The sequence below is a fragment of the Gossypium raimondii genome, chromosome 6 (genome assembly GCF_025698545.1).
Source record: "Gossypium raimondii isolate GPD5lz chromosome 6, ASM2569854v1, whole genome shotgun sequence".
In the NCBI taxonomy this organism is placed as follows: Eukaryota; Viridiplantae; Streptophyta; class Magnoliopsida; order Malvales; family Malvaceae; genus Gossypium; species Gossypium raimondii.
Window position 1 is genome coordinate 57,424,852 of NC_068570.1, and position 17,814 is coordinate 57,442,665.

The following is a 17,814-nucleotide window of genomic DNA, read 5'->3' on the forward strand; positions in this document are numbered from 1 at the left end:
CCAAGCAGGAAAGAAAGGTTGAATTCCAAGAAGATCCTTATATTATATATATTGTTTCAATTTAGTCCTTATACTGTTAAAAAGAGTCTAAATTATAATAGAAATATTTACCGTCAAAAGATTTCGTTTTAACTTTGTTAAACCGTAAATGATATTTTTAGAACACTAAATGTTAATTCTATTTCAATTTGATTCTTTTGAATGGTATAAACACTAAATTAATCTATTTAATAATAAGTAGACTAATTTGATACAATTTTCATAATATAGGGATCTTCTTGATACTTTCACCGGAAAAAAAATGCTATGTAAATCTACTAGATCCAAACTATACTGTTCGTGGGTCGTGGCCCAAGAACTTCCAAGTATAGTTGCTTTTAGTTTCTAGAACCGCATTAAACAGCCATTTCTCTGCCCTATCAGAAACCGATCTGTTGCCGTCTTGTCCTGATTTCCAAGGAGAGCTTTTTTCCACCGAATCCGTTGATATCTCATTTCAAACTCTCCATATTTCATCTTCTTCCTTTCATATTCAGTGTGGTTCTCCCGCCCTATCCCTTTCTTCTTGCTTTTCTGCAGATTCAGGAACGCTTCCTACCAGGTAAATTTCCTTCTTGTTCTTCAACGTTTCAGTTGCTAAAATATGCGCTAGACTGTTTGCCATTCGTGGAATATATTCAAATCTACAGTTCCTATATTTTAACAATAGCTGTTGAATATCATGAATATAAGCACCTACCAGAGACTTATCTGGACAATATATATATTGCTGTCAGATATTCTTTGTGGTTATAATACTTGAGGCCATGCCTGCTACAAAGAAGGTTGCTTTACATTTTTCTGCCTGCTATAGGTTTCTTTAATTCTAGTAGTTCAGGATTTTCTTTTTCTTTTTGTTTGTTAAAATTTTTGAGGTGTGTGCTATGAAATTTTGTCTACATTGAATAATTTTGTTTCTTTAGAAGAATATTTCTCTTGTTGAAGATATACTAGTTAGTGTTTTTATAATGCAATAGAATATTTTGAATGTGATTCCTATGGTGTCTGAGATGTATGTTATTAAAAAATCTCTCTTCTTTTTCCTGCTCTAATGGTTCTGAATTTTTGTTTTAAACTTTAGTGGATTTACTTTTTACAGTTTTTCTTGGGATTGCGATATCGAAAGTGCTTCGATTAGATACCCTTTTTGTTTTTCCTTGTCATTGCTAAGAAGAACTTACCTGGCTGTGTAAGAGTTACAACGTTTACTTGTATTAATCTTAGTCAGTACATTGTAGTTCTGTACATTTTCTGTTGTGATATCTAATTTTCTGTTGGATTTTTATGCAATTAAATTGATTGTTTATTAAAACCTTGGCAATCCATTCAATAAAGTTGTGTCGTTTGGGTTTTGTCTTGCAAAATTCTCCACTCCTGGAGTAGTAAAGCTTTACCACTTCCCTCACGGATTTCCATTTCTCACAGTAAATGAAAAAAATGAGTTCCGACGATCAGAAACCCGGTCTCGTGATAACTGTGACCGAATCCATTCGCTTGTTTCTTGTCTCAGCCTCCAATGACCGCCGTCTCTCTGAAGAACTCCGAGAACTCGCTCTCACTCTTTCCTCAGCAGCCAATGCACCGTACAAGCAGATCCGAAGCATATGGATGGAATCAGCTTTTGACTCCAGGCCTGGATTGATTTCTTTCTTCTCCGGATCTAATTTCATTTTCACCAGTCCTAAACCCAGAGAGAAGGTAAATTGGAAACGATTTAGATTCTAGCGTTCTAGGTCTATCATGGTTGCATTTTTAAATTAACTTGTGCTTTTTTAAAAAAAATTGAATTTGTAGAGCGAAGAATTGAAGGAGAGGTTAAGGAAGCTTAAAGAACTAGCAGAGAGGAAAGAGTATCAAGAGCTTGTTAAAGATATCACGCCGAAGAAGGATCTCAATGAACCTTTCTCTACTTATAAGGATCAAATTGGCTTTGGTTAGTATTTTCTTTGCATATATTTTTCATATAGTTTCTTGCAAAATTTCAAACTTAAGTAATTAAAGGAACAATCAAACTGTTGCAGAACTTACTTCCAATATATATATTGCTGTTGTGAGATTCTTCTTCGTAGTTAATTCCGGTGATGTATGCATGAACAGGTTTACATGTTGCTCTGACAATGTTTACTGGGTATTTGCTTGGTTATTTTGCATTCAGAGCGTTGTTTAACCACAGTCCTATCATGGTACTTTCAGATTACCAACCTCAAATTTTTAAGTAGTAATGTCATGGCCTCATGGATGCCTTAGTTTAGATTATTTAGCATGGACTGAATATGCTGATACTGTTCATTATATTTGCAGAATTCTGCTGGAGGTATTCTTGGATTGGTTTTTGGCATGCTTCTTGAAACATTTTTGTTCATTATTAGGACTTCAGAGCCTAACCTTAAATCGCTGTCCTCAACTTCGAGATTCAAGAAAAATCAATAGAGTAGTTAAGAAGAGGTTGGTTATGTTTTCTTTTCTTGCTACCTATTGTCCATTATAAATCTACGAGTATGTGAGTTTAAGACTGTAAATACTATCATATTGTAATCATAGGGCATTTTATTTTGATGTTCTTTGCCGTGAACAATATTACAAGGTAAAGGTTGTGTAGGATTATTTTTCTAACTTTGTTGAGAGCAGATGAATAAGAGAACATTTATATCCATCTTTAATCATGGTGAAAGTTACAAATTTTGGTTTGGCATATGTGTTAATTTGGGATTAATAATTCGTTCCCTTTAAGAGACATAATATTATTTTTCTAACTTTATGTTTTCTTAAACTTAATCCAACTTGAAATATGGATCTAAATATTATCTTAATCTCGTCCATATTAGCTTATTTTAAGTACACCTATATTAATTTTTAAAATTTAAAATAATTATATTATTTTTAATTTAATATTTAATATTTAATAATTTTATATATTTTTCATTTATTAAAATTTTATATAGGCATGCCTTTTTTTAATGTTTACAATATAGTATTACATATTACTATAAATTTAATATTTTTTTGTGTTATAAGTTAGACCAAGCTCGAGCTTTGAATGTTCAAATCCAAGCTCAACCCATATTTTAACGAGCTTAAATTTTTTGTCTAATCTCATTTTTTAGATTGTCTAAACTTATTTTTTCGAGCTTAACATTTTTACCGGAATTCTCTTAAATTTCAGGCCCGCCATCAACAGATCTAATATTATACTAACTGCCTTTAACAGATACCACTCCTCCCAACGGCAATTAACTGACAAAATATATAAAAATACAAAAAATATAAATATAAAATAATAAAAACGAACAATACTAATAATACAACTTTTTTATTAAAGAATAGTTTGTGTTATAAGGATTTTGATAATTTTATACTATTATTTAAGCTCCCAAGTTAGTGTCATGAGTTCATCGAGCACTAATTTGTTTATTGAATTTGAACCTTGCTATTTAGTATAAGTAAAACATTAATTTTATTATTAAATAAAAACTTTATTTTAATATAATATTTTAATTTTAATTTTTTTGAAAATCTAATTCAGTTGTGAAAGTATCTGGTAATTTTTAAGTTGATACCATGCTTAAAATTATCCATTGACTTATCTCAACCCCGGTGGATAAACTCATTTCAACACGTTCGTATCCACGTCTTTCTGGACCGGTAATAATAACAATCGAACCAAGACTCAATTGTCATTTATATTTTAATTTTATTATGCATATTTTATTACCTGCATGCGTCTATTAGAATTTCGAGTTATTTTATTTTCTCATAATTATATTGTGTTTTTTTTTTTTTCAATACATGGAATGAATCCTGGTTCATAACTGACAACGCTTGGTCAAGCTTTTTTCCAATTTATTTTAAAAAAAATTGAATAGAGTGCAATGGTGCATTAATTCCGGAAGAGCAAGGAAAAGAAGAAGGAATAGTTTAAGGAGAATGTAGTATAGAAAGACAATTTCCTTTAGAATTTACTATTCTTTTTTTTCTTAAATTTTTTCTCAAAAAAGTTTTAAGGAATAGTTTGTTTGTTTTTTTTTTTCTCCAAAAAAGAAAGGGATAAAATAGACGCAAATGGAATTAAACATTAGATAAATAGGATCGAGAAAGGATGTTGAGTTGGTTCCTCGTTGGGTTTGTTGCGGGGATTTGTGCAATTCTGAGTTTTGAAGTGTTGGTAGTGTTGTTTGTGTTGAATCTATTGAATCGTAAGATTAAACAAAGGATCAAAAAAGAAACTCATGCAGCAGATGCAGCAGTTCGTAATCCCCAAGATTCCTTTGATTCCATTTGCAACTTGCAGGTATGTATGCATCCCCTTTATTGCTTAAATTATTATTGTTGATGTTGTTGTTGTTGTAATTTTGTTTTTTTGGAGTTTTTTTGGGATTTTAAATCATTTTATCCTGCCTTAGGGGATTGTTTGGGTTCTTGAACCAGGGAAAATTCCAACGAAGGAGCAGAAGAGAAAAAGGGAGACGGTGGAGGTTTCTCCTGCTCGAAGACATGCTAAAATCCAAGATGGTTATCTGACTTTGTCCAATTCTGATTCTTCTTGCACAATTATTCCCCTCAAGGGCTGCATCATTCAGGCTGTTTCTGCTACTAGTTTACCCACAAGGAAATGGTATTGTCAATGTCCATGTATTTATTATATCAACACTTTTCTTATTTCAAACGAATTCATGACAAAACTAAACTTTCTATGTCAACATCAGTGATAATTTTCCCCCGTTCCCTGAAATTTACATAACATCATTTTCATTTGAAGATTATAGATGCCAGACTTGCTTTGTTACCTTCATATCATGCCATACCGTTCTGATTGATACCTCTGTTACACTTTTTGATAATGGTTGCTTTACTCGTTTCTTACTTTCCATTGGTAGTATTGGATATTGAGTATTTTTCCGAATCTCCATCACAAAAGTTGACTTTGCCTTTGTACTCCTCTAATTCGAGGAGGAGGATGACAGAGTTTGGTCCACCGTTTCTATAGTTTGATTCAGATATCAATGCTCTTGTCCTCTTTCAACATTTCCATTTGTAATCTTTGTGTCTTTTATATTTAACTTCTCTTGAATTTCACCATTAGTTATCTTGATTGTTTGAACTAAAGTTGGGTTGTAATTAGAGATAAAAATGGAAAATTGATTGATGGAACATACAAATTGTACCAGCTGATACTGGGGTCCAAGTTGAAGTTATGGCTATTAAAGAATTAGTACTTCTGGAAAAAATAATGAATTTAAAAAAAAAAAAAACCATTGTATTTGAATATGAATACAACGATATAAAAATATTTTAAATGAAATCATATGAAGGAATGTATAAATAGACATGTTTGTTTATTTAAGGATTGCATTATATATCTTTATTTGAGACGTTGTAAGACATTTCAAGTAGCTCTATATAATTTTGGATTTTTTTACTCTGCAAGTCCAAAATTTTAAACAAAAGACAAGTCGGACACGGACATATACCAATTTCAGATACTGATACCGAAGTCCATGTAACATAATTTGATATAGCTTAATACATTGATCTAGTTATGTGCTTTCAAAACATTTGACTTAGCTTCATTTCTTTGCTTTGTATGATTTGACAGGGCCAAGAGATATCCAATAAAAGTTGAGAGCAAGACTAAAGTAATTTACAATGCAAGTAAAATCATTTACCTTTATCTAGATACTGCCTGGGAAAAGGAGTCATGGTGCAAAGGTCTTCGTCTTGCTTCATGTGAGGACAATGAAAAGCTGAACTGGTTCACCAAGTTGAATGTGGACTTCCAAGCTTATATGGCATTGCTAAACGCTGGATATTCCTCGTTTATGAAGCCCTCCTTAGGTTTCAGTGCTGAGCCAATAGAGAAGGGAAGCAAGTCTGATGGAATATCAAAAGTTAAATTGTTTTGGAGAAGACTGTCAAGAAAGAGTTCAAAATCTGGTTCAGAAAAAAAGGGAAATTCGGGTAATCAATCCACCCGTGAAGAGAGAAAGTCGTGTGAGAAACAGAATCAATTTCAAGATTCAGTGTCAGGCAAGATGTCTAACAGTTCAACTGAAGAAAATATACCATTTACATTGCCACAAGGTTTTCCTCGTTCAGCAAGTCAAAGTTGTGCTTCTGTTATTTCTGATGCTGATTCTGAACTAGACAGGCTTAATTACGATGAAGGAATACTTTGCTGGAACTTGTTAATTTCTCGAATCTTTTTTGATATCAAAGGCAGTGCAGACTTGAAAAGTTCCCTTCAACAACGGATTCAGGTTGGACGGTCACCAAAGTTGGATGTTTTTCTTTTCTTCTCTTTTTTTTGTTTTCTTTCTTTCTTGTGCATGATATTGCCTCATCATGTTTTTTGTTGGTTTATTAGTTGCATTTTTTGAGTACGTCTACTCTGCTCATTTCAGTCCACCCTCCTTAAGTATAAAATGGAACATATTTTCTGCTGCTGGGCATAGTTATATTGACATTGTTTATTACCAATAAAAAATTTGCTTCAACTATTTGGTTCATTTTTCAGCCAAAAAAGGCAAAAAGAAAACCTATTTTGTTTCTAAAGGTATGTATTCTGAGTTTCTTGACTCAACCTCTTCTTTTATTAGTACAATACCTGGGATGGCAAATGCTTTGGCCAGTATTTTGGTCATCAATGAAGATTACATTTCTCTTGTGTGTACTTTTACTGCATTGATGTTTTGATTTAGATGTTCAATGGTCATTTTGACATCTACTTTTTTCTGTAATTAGTTCTTTTGGAAAGTATTTCAATGTAAATTGATGATACTTGTGGTTATTTTTATGATTAACAGAGAACATTGTCCAATATGAGGACCCCTAATTACATAGGTGAAGTCGTTTGTACCAACATAGACACTGGGAATCTCCCACCTTATATCCATGCGATGAGGCTTCTTGGCAATGACATGAATGAGGTATCGGCATTTGAGGTTGATATGGAATATTCTGGTGGAGCTCTGTTAGGTGTTGAAACAAGACTTGAAGTTCGTGACCAAGATTTTCAGAAAGGCATAGTGGATACAACTTCAGAATCAAATTCTGTTGAGGATATGTCTTCGGACCTTCTTGAAGGATTTGAGCATTTTGGAAAGCATTTGAATCTTCCAAAAGAGGATATGGTCGACCCTAAAATTGGTTAGTATAATAATGATACTGAACTTTTATGCATTTCCCAATCAGCATGGCTCAGAAGATCTGCATGACACTTGCATAAGGTTTGTTAATTGTTCAATTATGAAGTAATTGTCAAAAAAGTGGAGTCCCATTTATATTTAAAGTTCTTGGACACAAATTGGCAAAGATCAAAACTAAAACTGTCTACTGGAACATCACAACTTGAAAAAATTCCTAGTTGGAAGGCCTTGTTGACTCCAAATCTCTTTCCTGGAGTTGTCCTCTCTTTCAATCATGCCATTAATGATTCCCCTCTTGGTATAGGACGTTTTATGAAGAGAAACAGGTAGGAAAACTATGTGTATCAGATGCCTATTCTCTTGGTTTCTTGATATCTACTTATAAGGTAACCCACAGTAGCTAGCCTAGTGGTCAGCTTTGTCATTTCAGATTCAGTAAACCATGAAGGAATCATTCAAAGGGATTTAGCTATAACTGATTGATTTGAGGAATGTTCCCTTGGAAAGATTTCCTGCTTCAATTCAAAGGTGAGAGGAGAGAAATGTAGGACAGCTTTGGTAGGATTTGATAGGACGGGACGCATGTTTATTGTTGAATTATACTTAGTAATACTAAAGAAAAACAGTAAAAAATGGATAAAGAAAAGAAACGACTCATAAGCTTCAAATCTACAGTTCTTTGATTGTATCAGACAAACAATAAAATGGAATAAGAACCTAAGCATCATATGCTGGGTTCCTTAGGAGTCACCTAACATTGATTGTATCGCACAACTCACAGTATCATGATGCTGAAAAAAGGTTCAAAATAATCTGTCTTCCCAAAGAAACAGAACTAGAACTCTTATTCTTAGTAGATCTTAAGATACTTTAATATCAAATAGAAAATTGACAAGCTTGACTTAAACCAAAACCTAGTTGAATAAGGAGAACCAAACTAAAATACTAATCCATAATTTTAATGTGAAGTAACAAATACAATCCTAGATGTATAGAATATATTAGAATTAAGGTCATAAATACAACCTAGTAACAAGAAAAATCTCATGTAAGTTAATCCCTAAATTCTACTTAGCATCTCCATCATGTGTCTTTCTGAAATCTGCTTCTATGGCTCCATTGCAGTTGCCTAAAACTATATTGAATCTTTTGGTTTTGTTTGATTCCAAATATAGCTCAAGGAGCAGTTATGGTTGGTACTTTGACTTTATTCACTATCCCCCAGTCTGACATGGAAAAAGACGTAAAGAAAGAAATAATGGGATAGAAATAAAGTGGTTCTTAGCCTAAACTGGAGATTATCTTTGTTTTGTTTGTATTTCAGCCAAGGAAAGAAATCAGATGACTTTAAAATAATACAATTTTATATCCTTGTTTTTCATTGAAGTTTAGGGATGTATTTGTAAAATTATACCAAATTTTATTAGTTAGTTTCCTTTATCTCCTAACCCATCTAAATTGAGTAGATCTATGATTACAGTAGTTTGGAGAGGAATGTATGCATCACGATTTTTGGGCTACTTTTACACCTCTTTCCACTCTTGATTTTTCTACCTCAACAAGTTCAACATTTCACTTTGTTTCCCTCTTTTTTATTTTATTCAAAGGTGATGCTTTTCTTTCAAATGCACCCTTTTCTGTAGCTAAACATATTTCATATAATTATAAATTCTAAATCGATTCTATACTTTTCTTTTTTTCCCTTCTGTTGATTTGTCTAGGATAAATGTGCTATTTTCATCTTTTGATTTACTTTCATTGAGTTTCAGATGGTGTAAAAGGCTCTAAGGGTACATTGATGTCTCGATGGAAATCTGCCGTGAATAACGTAGCCAAACAGGTCTCACAGGTGTGTGTATCTCTTTGTACGTATAGGTGTTTCAGCTTAAACAAATGCATAAAAATGGCATTCAATGGTTATGAAAGTATCTATGCAGAATTTCACTGAAAAATAGATAGTTCTTGCAAATTGAAGAAGGGAACTTTATATCTGCCAGTCAAAGTTCTTTAAACTTGGTATTTAAGAATCTAGATGGAACCCTTCTTCTAGTTCTCAGTTGAATATAGAATAAGATAATCTATCACTTCTGCATCTGAATACTATCTTATTGAACATAAAATAAGAAATTTGAATATTATTTTGTTAGCAAAGGTTTCTTTAGAGAAAGGAATCCCACAAAAATGAAAATGTTGAGATTCATTTATGTTCTGTTAGATGTGATAAGAGAAGCAATTCAGGTGCAACTCACATCCTTAATGATGGTAGCATTTTAATTGCAGAAGAAAATATTTTACCCGCAGATATAGAGTGGTCTGGTAGCCTGCAAATTGAATATCTTTTATAGATGTTACCTGAAGTATCTCTTAAGCTGGCTCGTACCTGAATGTCATAGATAGAAAGCTTTTAGTTGCATGTTATGAAGTTCAGACACAGCTATATCATATTTATGTTGGACATGGATTTGCCCTAAAATGTCTGGATATGTATTTTATACTTCCCAATAAATTAAGAAATTTAAAATGAATGTTATTCCAGACACAATGTGGATAAAGGTGAAGTCGCAAAAATTTAAAGAGGGACAAATGAAAGAGGGAGAATAGTATACAACAATATAATATTTGGTCTCGACCGATGTTCCACTCAGTTGAGAATCAAATTTGAAGTGAAATGTTAGTTAGAAGTTTATGTGATGGTTGGAATGGAAGGAGATGCAGCAGCTGCTAACGAATATGGAGTTGAAGGAGATGCTGTTAATGTTGGAGAAGATGGACTTGCTGGTTTATCAATGTTGAAAGGGAATCAAAATAATCCCTCTCTCCACATCAGAAATAGGTCCAATCAATCAAGTAACGGATGTCAGTTTTTTTTCCCCATGTCATACTTATAGTTGAAGAAAAGCCTCCAAATCGCTATTATTTTTCTCTCACACGATCATTCGAAAAAAAGAAAAAACCTTTTTGGGTTCAGAACTGGCGCTAACTCAAGAATGCAGCTAGCCACCCATTTCCTTTGACTGTGAATCTTGAGGATTGTTCACGTTTTGGTGTTCCTCTGGTGTTTTAGATGTTTTGTCAAGGTTTTGCTACGTCTGTTGATGCTTGGCAAAATAGTATAGACAGATATTTTGTTATTGCTGAGTGTTCATGCAACTTATATTGCATAGTAGTGTTATTCTGGCTGCAGCAAAAACAAACTAACAAGCAAATAAAAGATAAAATAACCTTTAAGGGCTTGGGTGAACCCTTAAAGTTCCTCATTTGAAGATGGAGTCATCTTTTATTTGATGGTACTACTTTTAAAATGGTTGTGTCAGAGAAAAATTGACATTTACTAATTTGATTGATTGTATCTATACATAATGTGGTGGAAAGGTCTAAAATAACTTCTTGTAATGGTCACATGCTGACTTTGCTTGTATCATATTTTTTTCAACTTTAACATATATCATATTAAATATTTTAATTAATCAAAACTTATAAAAATATATGTGTGAAACTAGATCATTCAGAATTTATAGAAATATTCTTCATATTTTCTTTTTCTTTTTCAAATATGAAATAAAAATGGGTCAAAGTTTAAAATCTTTTACCAATAGAAAGTAAACATGTGACAGGTTTTTTTAGTTCAGTTTGATCGAGAAACATAAGTAATGACTATTATAATGTTAGATAGATCATACAGGTTCTTGAATTTGGAGGACAGGCTGGCTGAAATTATTTCTGGCCGCAGTTAGTATATGTGCTATTGGATTAGATTTTAGGAGTCATGAAAGTGATTAGTTCTACCTGATTTTTTAGGAAACAGGCGTTTATGAATGGAATGGTTTAAAAAGTGTGAGCAAATTTGAAGCAGCCATGGGGCAGTTAGGTGGTTGTGAATGGTAATTTAAGGGCAATAGCACTTTTGTGTGGAAGTTTGCACTTTTGGGGTTTCTGATCAATGGCAATGAAGGCTGATTTCTTGCAATGTTGGAAAATTAAGATTCTGAATCTGACTAGTGAGGCTATTAGCCAGCAGAAAATCATAAAATATACAAGAAAGAAGATGAGTAAACCATCAAATGATAGGAATTTTAACCAAATACTCCTTACAATAGGACAATGATTCTTGAATTTTGGTGGACGATTTTTTTAATTTTTGTCTTTAAACCTCAGATCATGTATGTTAGAAAGTAGGCAAAATATTTGCTGAAGTAACAATATGATTAATTTGTTGTTGTTGAGACCTGTGATTCAGCCCCTTGATCTCAAGTGGATGGTTCAGATATTATTAACATGGTGATTTGTCATGCCATTATGTTCTTAACAAAACTTAGCTGGTTTTCGCATATGAACTCTATCACAGGTTAACGTAAGCAATAAACTGCTGCTATATGGATGTTTCATTATGTTATAATGAATTGAGCATGCTTTTTAGTATGTCGCTACTAAAATTATTCAATAGTATTTGTTACTGTAAAGAAATAAGTGTGTATGTGTGCGTGTGTTTTGGTGCCTAAACTAATAGATATTTCATATTGGAGGTGCCTTTGACTTTGTCAGTAAGGGTTGCATCCCTTCGAGGAACACTGCGTTTATATATAAGGCCACCTCCTTCTGATCAGTTATGGTTTGGCTTCACATCAATGCCTGATATAGAGTTTGTCCTGGTGTCTTCTATCGGGGATCACAAGATTACTAATGGACACATTGCTTTATTCTTGATCAACCGGTTTAAGGTATGAACTTAATATTTACATAGTGACATATTGCTTTAAGACAAACATATATCTTATTATCTCATTTTTATTCCTTTAGTTTGCTTAATAAAGTTTTCATGTGTATTTTTTCTTTTTAAAGTTTTCTATTTATTACTGTAATTTTATTTACTTTTATAGTTTCTTTTTTCCATTATGTTGATCTCATTTAAGCAATAGACATTAATATAAATAGATTTGTTTTCCACCCCTCCTCCCATGCAGAGAAAAGAAAAAGGCTTATGATCAGACTGTGTGACTAATACACCTTATGTTCCCTAGTGTTTTAAGAGAAAACTTTTGTTACTTCATTGCTGAAATTTATCCAACTATTTCTCTTTTTAGAAGATATGCAGTTAGTTAAGCAATAGGAAGTTCTTGGAGTACTTTGTTTTACCACAATGCTATCATGCTAAAAGTACCATGAATGTCTTTGTACTAAGAGTCAAATTGCATTTTGTCTCATCTACTAAAAAAATGGGCAAATTAGTCTCTGTATATTATATGAAAAAGCAAATTGGTCATTCTATTAAAAATTTATGTCAGAATGAGATACACTTGACATGCCATGTGTAACTGTTTGGTTATTCTATGCATTTTATCAAAAAGCAAACTGGTCATTTTATTAAAAATCTCATTCATTTCTACTGTTAAGAATTGGTCCTTGAATGTCAGAATGAGGTACACATGGCACATCATGTGTAACTGTCTTGTTATTTTGTACATTTTATCAAAAAGCAAACTGGTCATTCTATTAAAAGTTTCATTAATTTCTACTATTAAGAATTGGTCCTTGAATGTCAGAATGAGGTACACATGGCATGACATGTGTAACTGTCTAGTTATTTTGTTAATGTCAGTTTTTAATAATAGAAACGGATGAAACTTTTAACAAAAAGAACTAGTTTGCTCTTTGATATGACGTATAGAGACTAATTTGCCCATTTTTTGAGTAAATGGGGGTAGAATGCAATCTGACTCCTAATATAGGAGCCTCTATGGTACTTTTACCATAACATCATATCCTTTTGGAACTGCTAGTCCATTTTTTTTAAACATGAAATATTTTTCATATATTATTTTGGATATTGAGATTGAAGATGGTATAGTTATTGTTATGCATATTGTTTGAGTTATTTTGGGGGCAAACTTGCCCTTTCAATTATTTGTATAGATTATTTTGATGACTTGCATGCATCATCTTACAAAGCCAGTCATGACTTTTTCAAGCTATAGTGAACATAATATCTGTTAGCCACAAGCATAAGTTACATTGCTGGATTCAGCACTGATCCAACGAAAGCTGACTAGTGAGTTTTGGCTTATGCCTCCATTTGTGTAGGCGGCTATAAGGGAAACTATGGTGCTTCCAAACTGTGAAAGTGCATACATTCCATGGATGATGGCAGAAAAAGATGATTGGATCCCTAGAAATGTTGCCCCATATATATGGCTCAATCATGACTCGTCATCATCTTCTGATATTAAAACACCGCGTGAAACTCCAGGTCCTCATGTTACTGAATCGAGAGCAAATGAAAACAGTGGGAGAGAGAGAGACTCACATTATGATCTAGAAAGCAAGGATTTGCTTCAGGTAGGATCGATGGAATCCTCAGGCAGACTATCATCAAGCTCGTGCCCCACGCTTTCTCCTTGTGGAAGTTGGAGGTCATTGCAAGATCTAGGAGTTTCTTATCCCCCATCTGATGAACTATATGAATCAGGGCAACAGAATAGAGCGGAAACTTCATACCCCGCATTCTATAGCAGGTCTTTGAAAGAGCTAGAAAGCCCGACCGAGGACATTGATGACAATGATTGGGGGCCGAAGATGGGGAGGAGGGCAAAACTGCGTGATTTTAGGAAGAAAATTGGGGAAAAACTCGGCGAAAAGAAACGGCACATGGTTGAGAAGATGAAACACAAAGGATCTTGAGTTGTGTTGATCCAAAAGGAGCTAACTCAGAAAGGCATTATTTTTTCAGCTAATTTTTGAAGAGCTTATATTATAGGATGGATGGATGGTGTGGGGGTTTGTTTGTTTATTAGATATAGGTATAATCCATTCAAATGCATTGCTTCATCAAATACAACAAACTTACTATTCTATATTTACCTGCTATACACCATTGTTAATGTTATACATTACCATTTTTTAAACCTTTTAAATATTGTAAATGTATAGAAAGGTTTATACATCTTTGGATTCAACTAGATGGGCAAATCATGTATTCCTAAGTGTATCAAACAATTTATTTTGATGTGAAACCATAACTCCCATGATTTTGTTTTCAATCTTAGAAGACAAAGTGTTTCATTTACAAATATGCTTCTTTTTAGTTCATTTTACAAATATACAGATGACAATCAATAAGTTTTGTTGCACTCCAAAATTGAAGTAATATGTACCCAAAATAATTAATCTCGAAGATCAAATCCCATTAACGATTAGATGACACGTCATATTTAAGGTTTTACAACATTTTCAGTAACAATACCTACTAATCCGATTGAATTAATTTGATCGCCAATAATCTAACTGGTCCCACTATTAATCTAGTTTTATAACCTTTCCTGTAACAATACCTACTACATCTACTTGTGTGAATATTTTCTAAAAACTAAATATATTATGTTTAAAAACAATGAATATAAATGGGATAGATTATTTGTTTTAAGTGGACTTTGAAAAGATAATTTTTTTAAATTTATAAAAGAACTTGCATAAAGTATTAAACATTATTATTATTTAATTTTTGGAATTTATTCTAACTTTGTTTGATTTTCTTGTAAATGGGGAAAATATTATAAAATAATTTTTCTTAATAAGAATATAAAATCAATTTTATTTCACAAAAATAATAGTTAAAAAAGGGCAACCGTGATTGAAGCCCGAAATATGAAAGCTCAAAAACTTGCCAAAAGTTTGAGGAGTTTTGTTAAAAAGAAAAATTAATTTGAGTTGCAGATCAAGATACTGGAAACTCAATTATTCGGATTTATTTAAGATGTATTTTTAATAAGTTTACATAATTTTTTTATAAAATATCATGTTATATATATTATTATTTTGAAATTAAAAATATATAAAATTTTAAAATATAAAAATTAATAAAAATATTTTTACATCGTGAATGAACTTAGATAGATGGTTGTCCAGATTTAAATGCATCTGGATAGCTAATTTGTCCCAATTCATTCTAGACGTATTTTTAGTCATTTTATAAATTTATAAAAAATTAATATTATATATATTTTTCAAAATGTTATAGTCTTTTTATATATTTTTAATTGTATATATATTCTTATAAATTTATATTATATATATATATCAAAATAATAACCTAAAAAGTAAATATTTTATAAAAATTGAAATGTATAAAAATTACTAAAAATTATTTATGTTTGTCATGTGACATCTTGAAATCTTGCTACATGACACCGCTAGATTGGTTATTAATATCACGTTAGCACAAACTAATTGTGTTAACATAAAAATACTAATCTGAGCGACAAAATATAAGTTCAAATACCAACTAAATTTTTAAAAAAAAAAGTACAAATGGACAAGTTCAAGGACAAAATATATATTAACCCTATTTGATAAAATATGTCATAACTTAAATCCTTTTTTAGATTTCTCATCATATAGTTAATTGCATTAAATTGCTCTAAGTTTGTTTATTTGTAGATCAAGCCGACGCCCCTACAACATAAGCAATGTCAAGTCAAGTGCAATTAATGGCATGTCTCCTGCTACTGACAATACTTGCATAATCTTTTTGGTTACATACATTTCGATCATTCCTCCTCTGAAAATTAAATAGAAATTTGAATAAAAAAAAAGAGAGCACAAGGATGTTGAATCAACTAACCTTATATTAAAAAAATCAATATAGTTATTTTTCATGGCGAGTTATGATAGTTTCTGATTATATCTGTCTTTTTTCTTCCCCAACCTATAAATAGGAAGATAATACGCTTCAGTGTACTTGAACTTGTTGAGGATGACTCCTATTTCAGTCAAATTTGAGAAATAATCTTTCAGTTATATTCTGTTTATTTGTTTCAATTAAGCTCTGATTAGTTTAGATTATTTTATTATTATTTAACCTATAAATTTAGCCTATAAATAGGCTCTTTTACAACACGTTTAGGGATTAGAACTAATAACACATTTAGAGAATTTTGTGTTTATGTTTTGAGGGTTCTTTGTTTTTGGGTTTCAGGGTTTAGTTTTTATCTCCATCTTTTGTACTCTCCGTTTTATTCTCTTTGGAGGGGTTTTTCCACGTTAAATTTGTGTGTTCAATTTCTCAATTTCTTTCGCTATTTTTACTTGTTCGTTGCTTAATCGGGTTGATCCCCAACAGAACTCGTGTCCTCCTGTATTGACAATAATACCATGCCAATCGAACTAACACTCAACTTACAATCTATATTATTTTTTAAAGTAAAGCTTATGGTTACAAGCCTGGCTTTATATTTCTCAAAATCCATGTATACTCTATAGGTTTACATTCTCATGGTAGATCTATTAATTTTCGAATTTTGTTCTGTCAAAAGGTTCATCTTATCATCCATAAATCCTCATCTAAAGCAATAAAACATTCTTGAATATTAAATACAAGATAATTTTTTTTACTTTTCTAAGTTCACTTACAGATTAATTCATTTTTATGGTTTGAGAAATTTATTGTTCTATAGCTTGTTGATTCTTTAAATTCGGTTAAATTCGAAAAATTTTATAAAATTTTAAATTTTAAATTAAATAGTTCGAGTTGTTCGAGTTAATTAAGTTATTCGGATAAACTTGAATAAAAATCAAGTTTTTCGGTTTAACTCGAATATGAATTATACAATTCGAGTTATCCGAAAATCCGAATAAGAAAAGACAAAACTACGTTGTTTTGATAAATGCTTATATTTTCTACAATTAAAAGTCAAAACCATTAAATTAAAAGGCAAAACCATGTCGTTTTGATAAATGTACCTATCAAGTTAAAAAGGCAAAACCATTATATTATTTATGTAGTTAAATAATCTTGTAATTCGTTTACTAGTTAAATAATCGGTTTATGTTAAACGCAATATTGAGTATAAATAATATGATCTATTAACTCGACTTGACTTGACTCAAAGTTTTTTTGACTCGATTCGATTCGAAAAAATTTCAAATTAAGTTCGGTTCCTAAAATAGGATTCGTCAACTCAACTAACTCGAAATTTTTTTACTCGACTCGCTCGAATACTCATCCATCGTCTAGATTAGAGGTGTTCATGGGTCAGGTCAGGCCGAGTTAGGTCTAGGCATGATACTGACACTTTATGCTTACTCAGGCTCAACTTGATCCTAAATATGGACTTGAAATTTTGTTCAAACCCGGCCATTTTTGTAAATAGCTAACTCAAGCCCATTTTAGGCCCACCCATATTTTTAAAAAAAATTAAAATATATTTATATTGCTTTTAATTTAATATTTAATATTTTTATGTATTTTTATTTATTAAGAATTCATAGCTAGTGATCTTTAACCTTTTTTTAATGTTTACATTATAATAGTATTATAGATTACATAATATAAAACAATACAAATTAAAGAGATAAGACATAAGAGATTTTGAATCTTTTAAGATCTAAAAGCCTAAAAAAGCAAATCAAACTTTTCCAAAGTTAATGTATCAATATACCAAAAAAATTATCATTATACGTATTAATAAAAAAATTTAGTACATCAAGCTCTTTTTCTTTTATTTATTTATTTTTCAATCCCCTTCATTAATATTCAAGTTTTTGTAAGACTCCATGGGCTTGCTAATTAGCTGTAGGCACAATGGCAGCCTTATTGAACCTACGGTTAATGAATGAAGCAAGTATAACATGAGCAAATGAA

The 17,814-nt window shown here is 31.6% G+C and overlaps 2 protein-coding genes across 3 annotated transcripts; both read left to right on the forward strand.

Moving 5' to 3' along the window:
* Positions 1-347: 347 nt before the first annotated feature.
* On the forward strand, positions 348-2,702 carry LOC105773103 (uncharacterized). Of its 2 annotated transcripts, none has more exons than XM_012594769.2 (5): positions 348-601; positions 1,465-1,737; positions 1,834-1,972; positions 2,137-2,222; positions 2,341-2,702. In XM_012594769.2, the coding sequence occupies exons 2-5, from the start codon at positions 1,468-1,470 to the stop codon at positions 2,467-2,469; spliced, it is 624 nt and encodes a 207-aa protein (XP_012450223.1). In that variant the 5' UTR covers positions 348-601; positions 1,465-1,467; the 3' UTR covers positions 2,470-2,702. The 2 variants fall into 2 exon arrangements, with proteins under 2 accessions (XP_012450223.1, XP_012450224.1); XM_012594770.2 differs by having other exon boundaries at positions 1,550-1,737.
* A 317-nt stretch (positions 2,703-3,019) lies between these two features.
* LOC105773628 (uncharacterized) lies at positions 3,020-14,215 on the forward strand. The gene is made up of 7 exons (XM_012595666.2): positions 3,020-4,327; positions 4,440-4,651; positions 5,633-6,293; positions 6,840-7,182; positions 8,951-9,030; positions 11,705-11,899; positions 13,260-14,215. The coding sequence occupies exons 1-7, from the start codon at positions 4,136-4,138 to the stop codon at positions 13,854-13,856; spliced, it is 2,280 nt and encodes a 759-aa protein (XP_012451120.1). The 5' UTR covers positions 3,020-4,135; the 3' UTR covers positions 13,857-14,215.
* Positions 14,216-17,814: the final 3,599 nt, after the last annotated feature.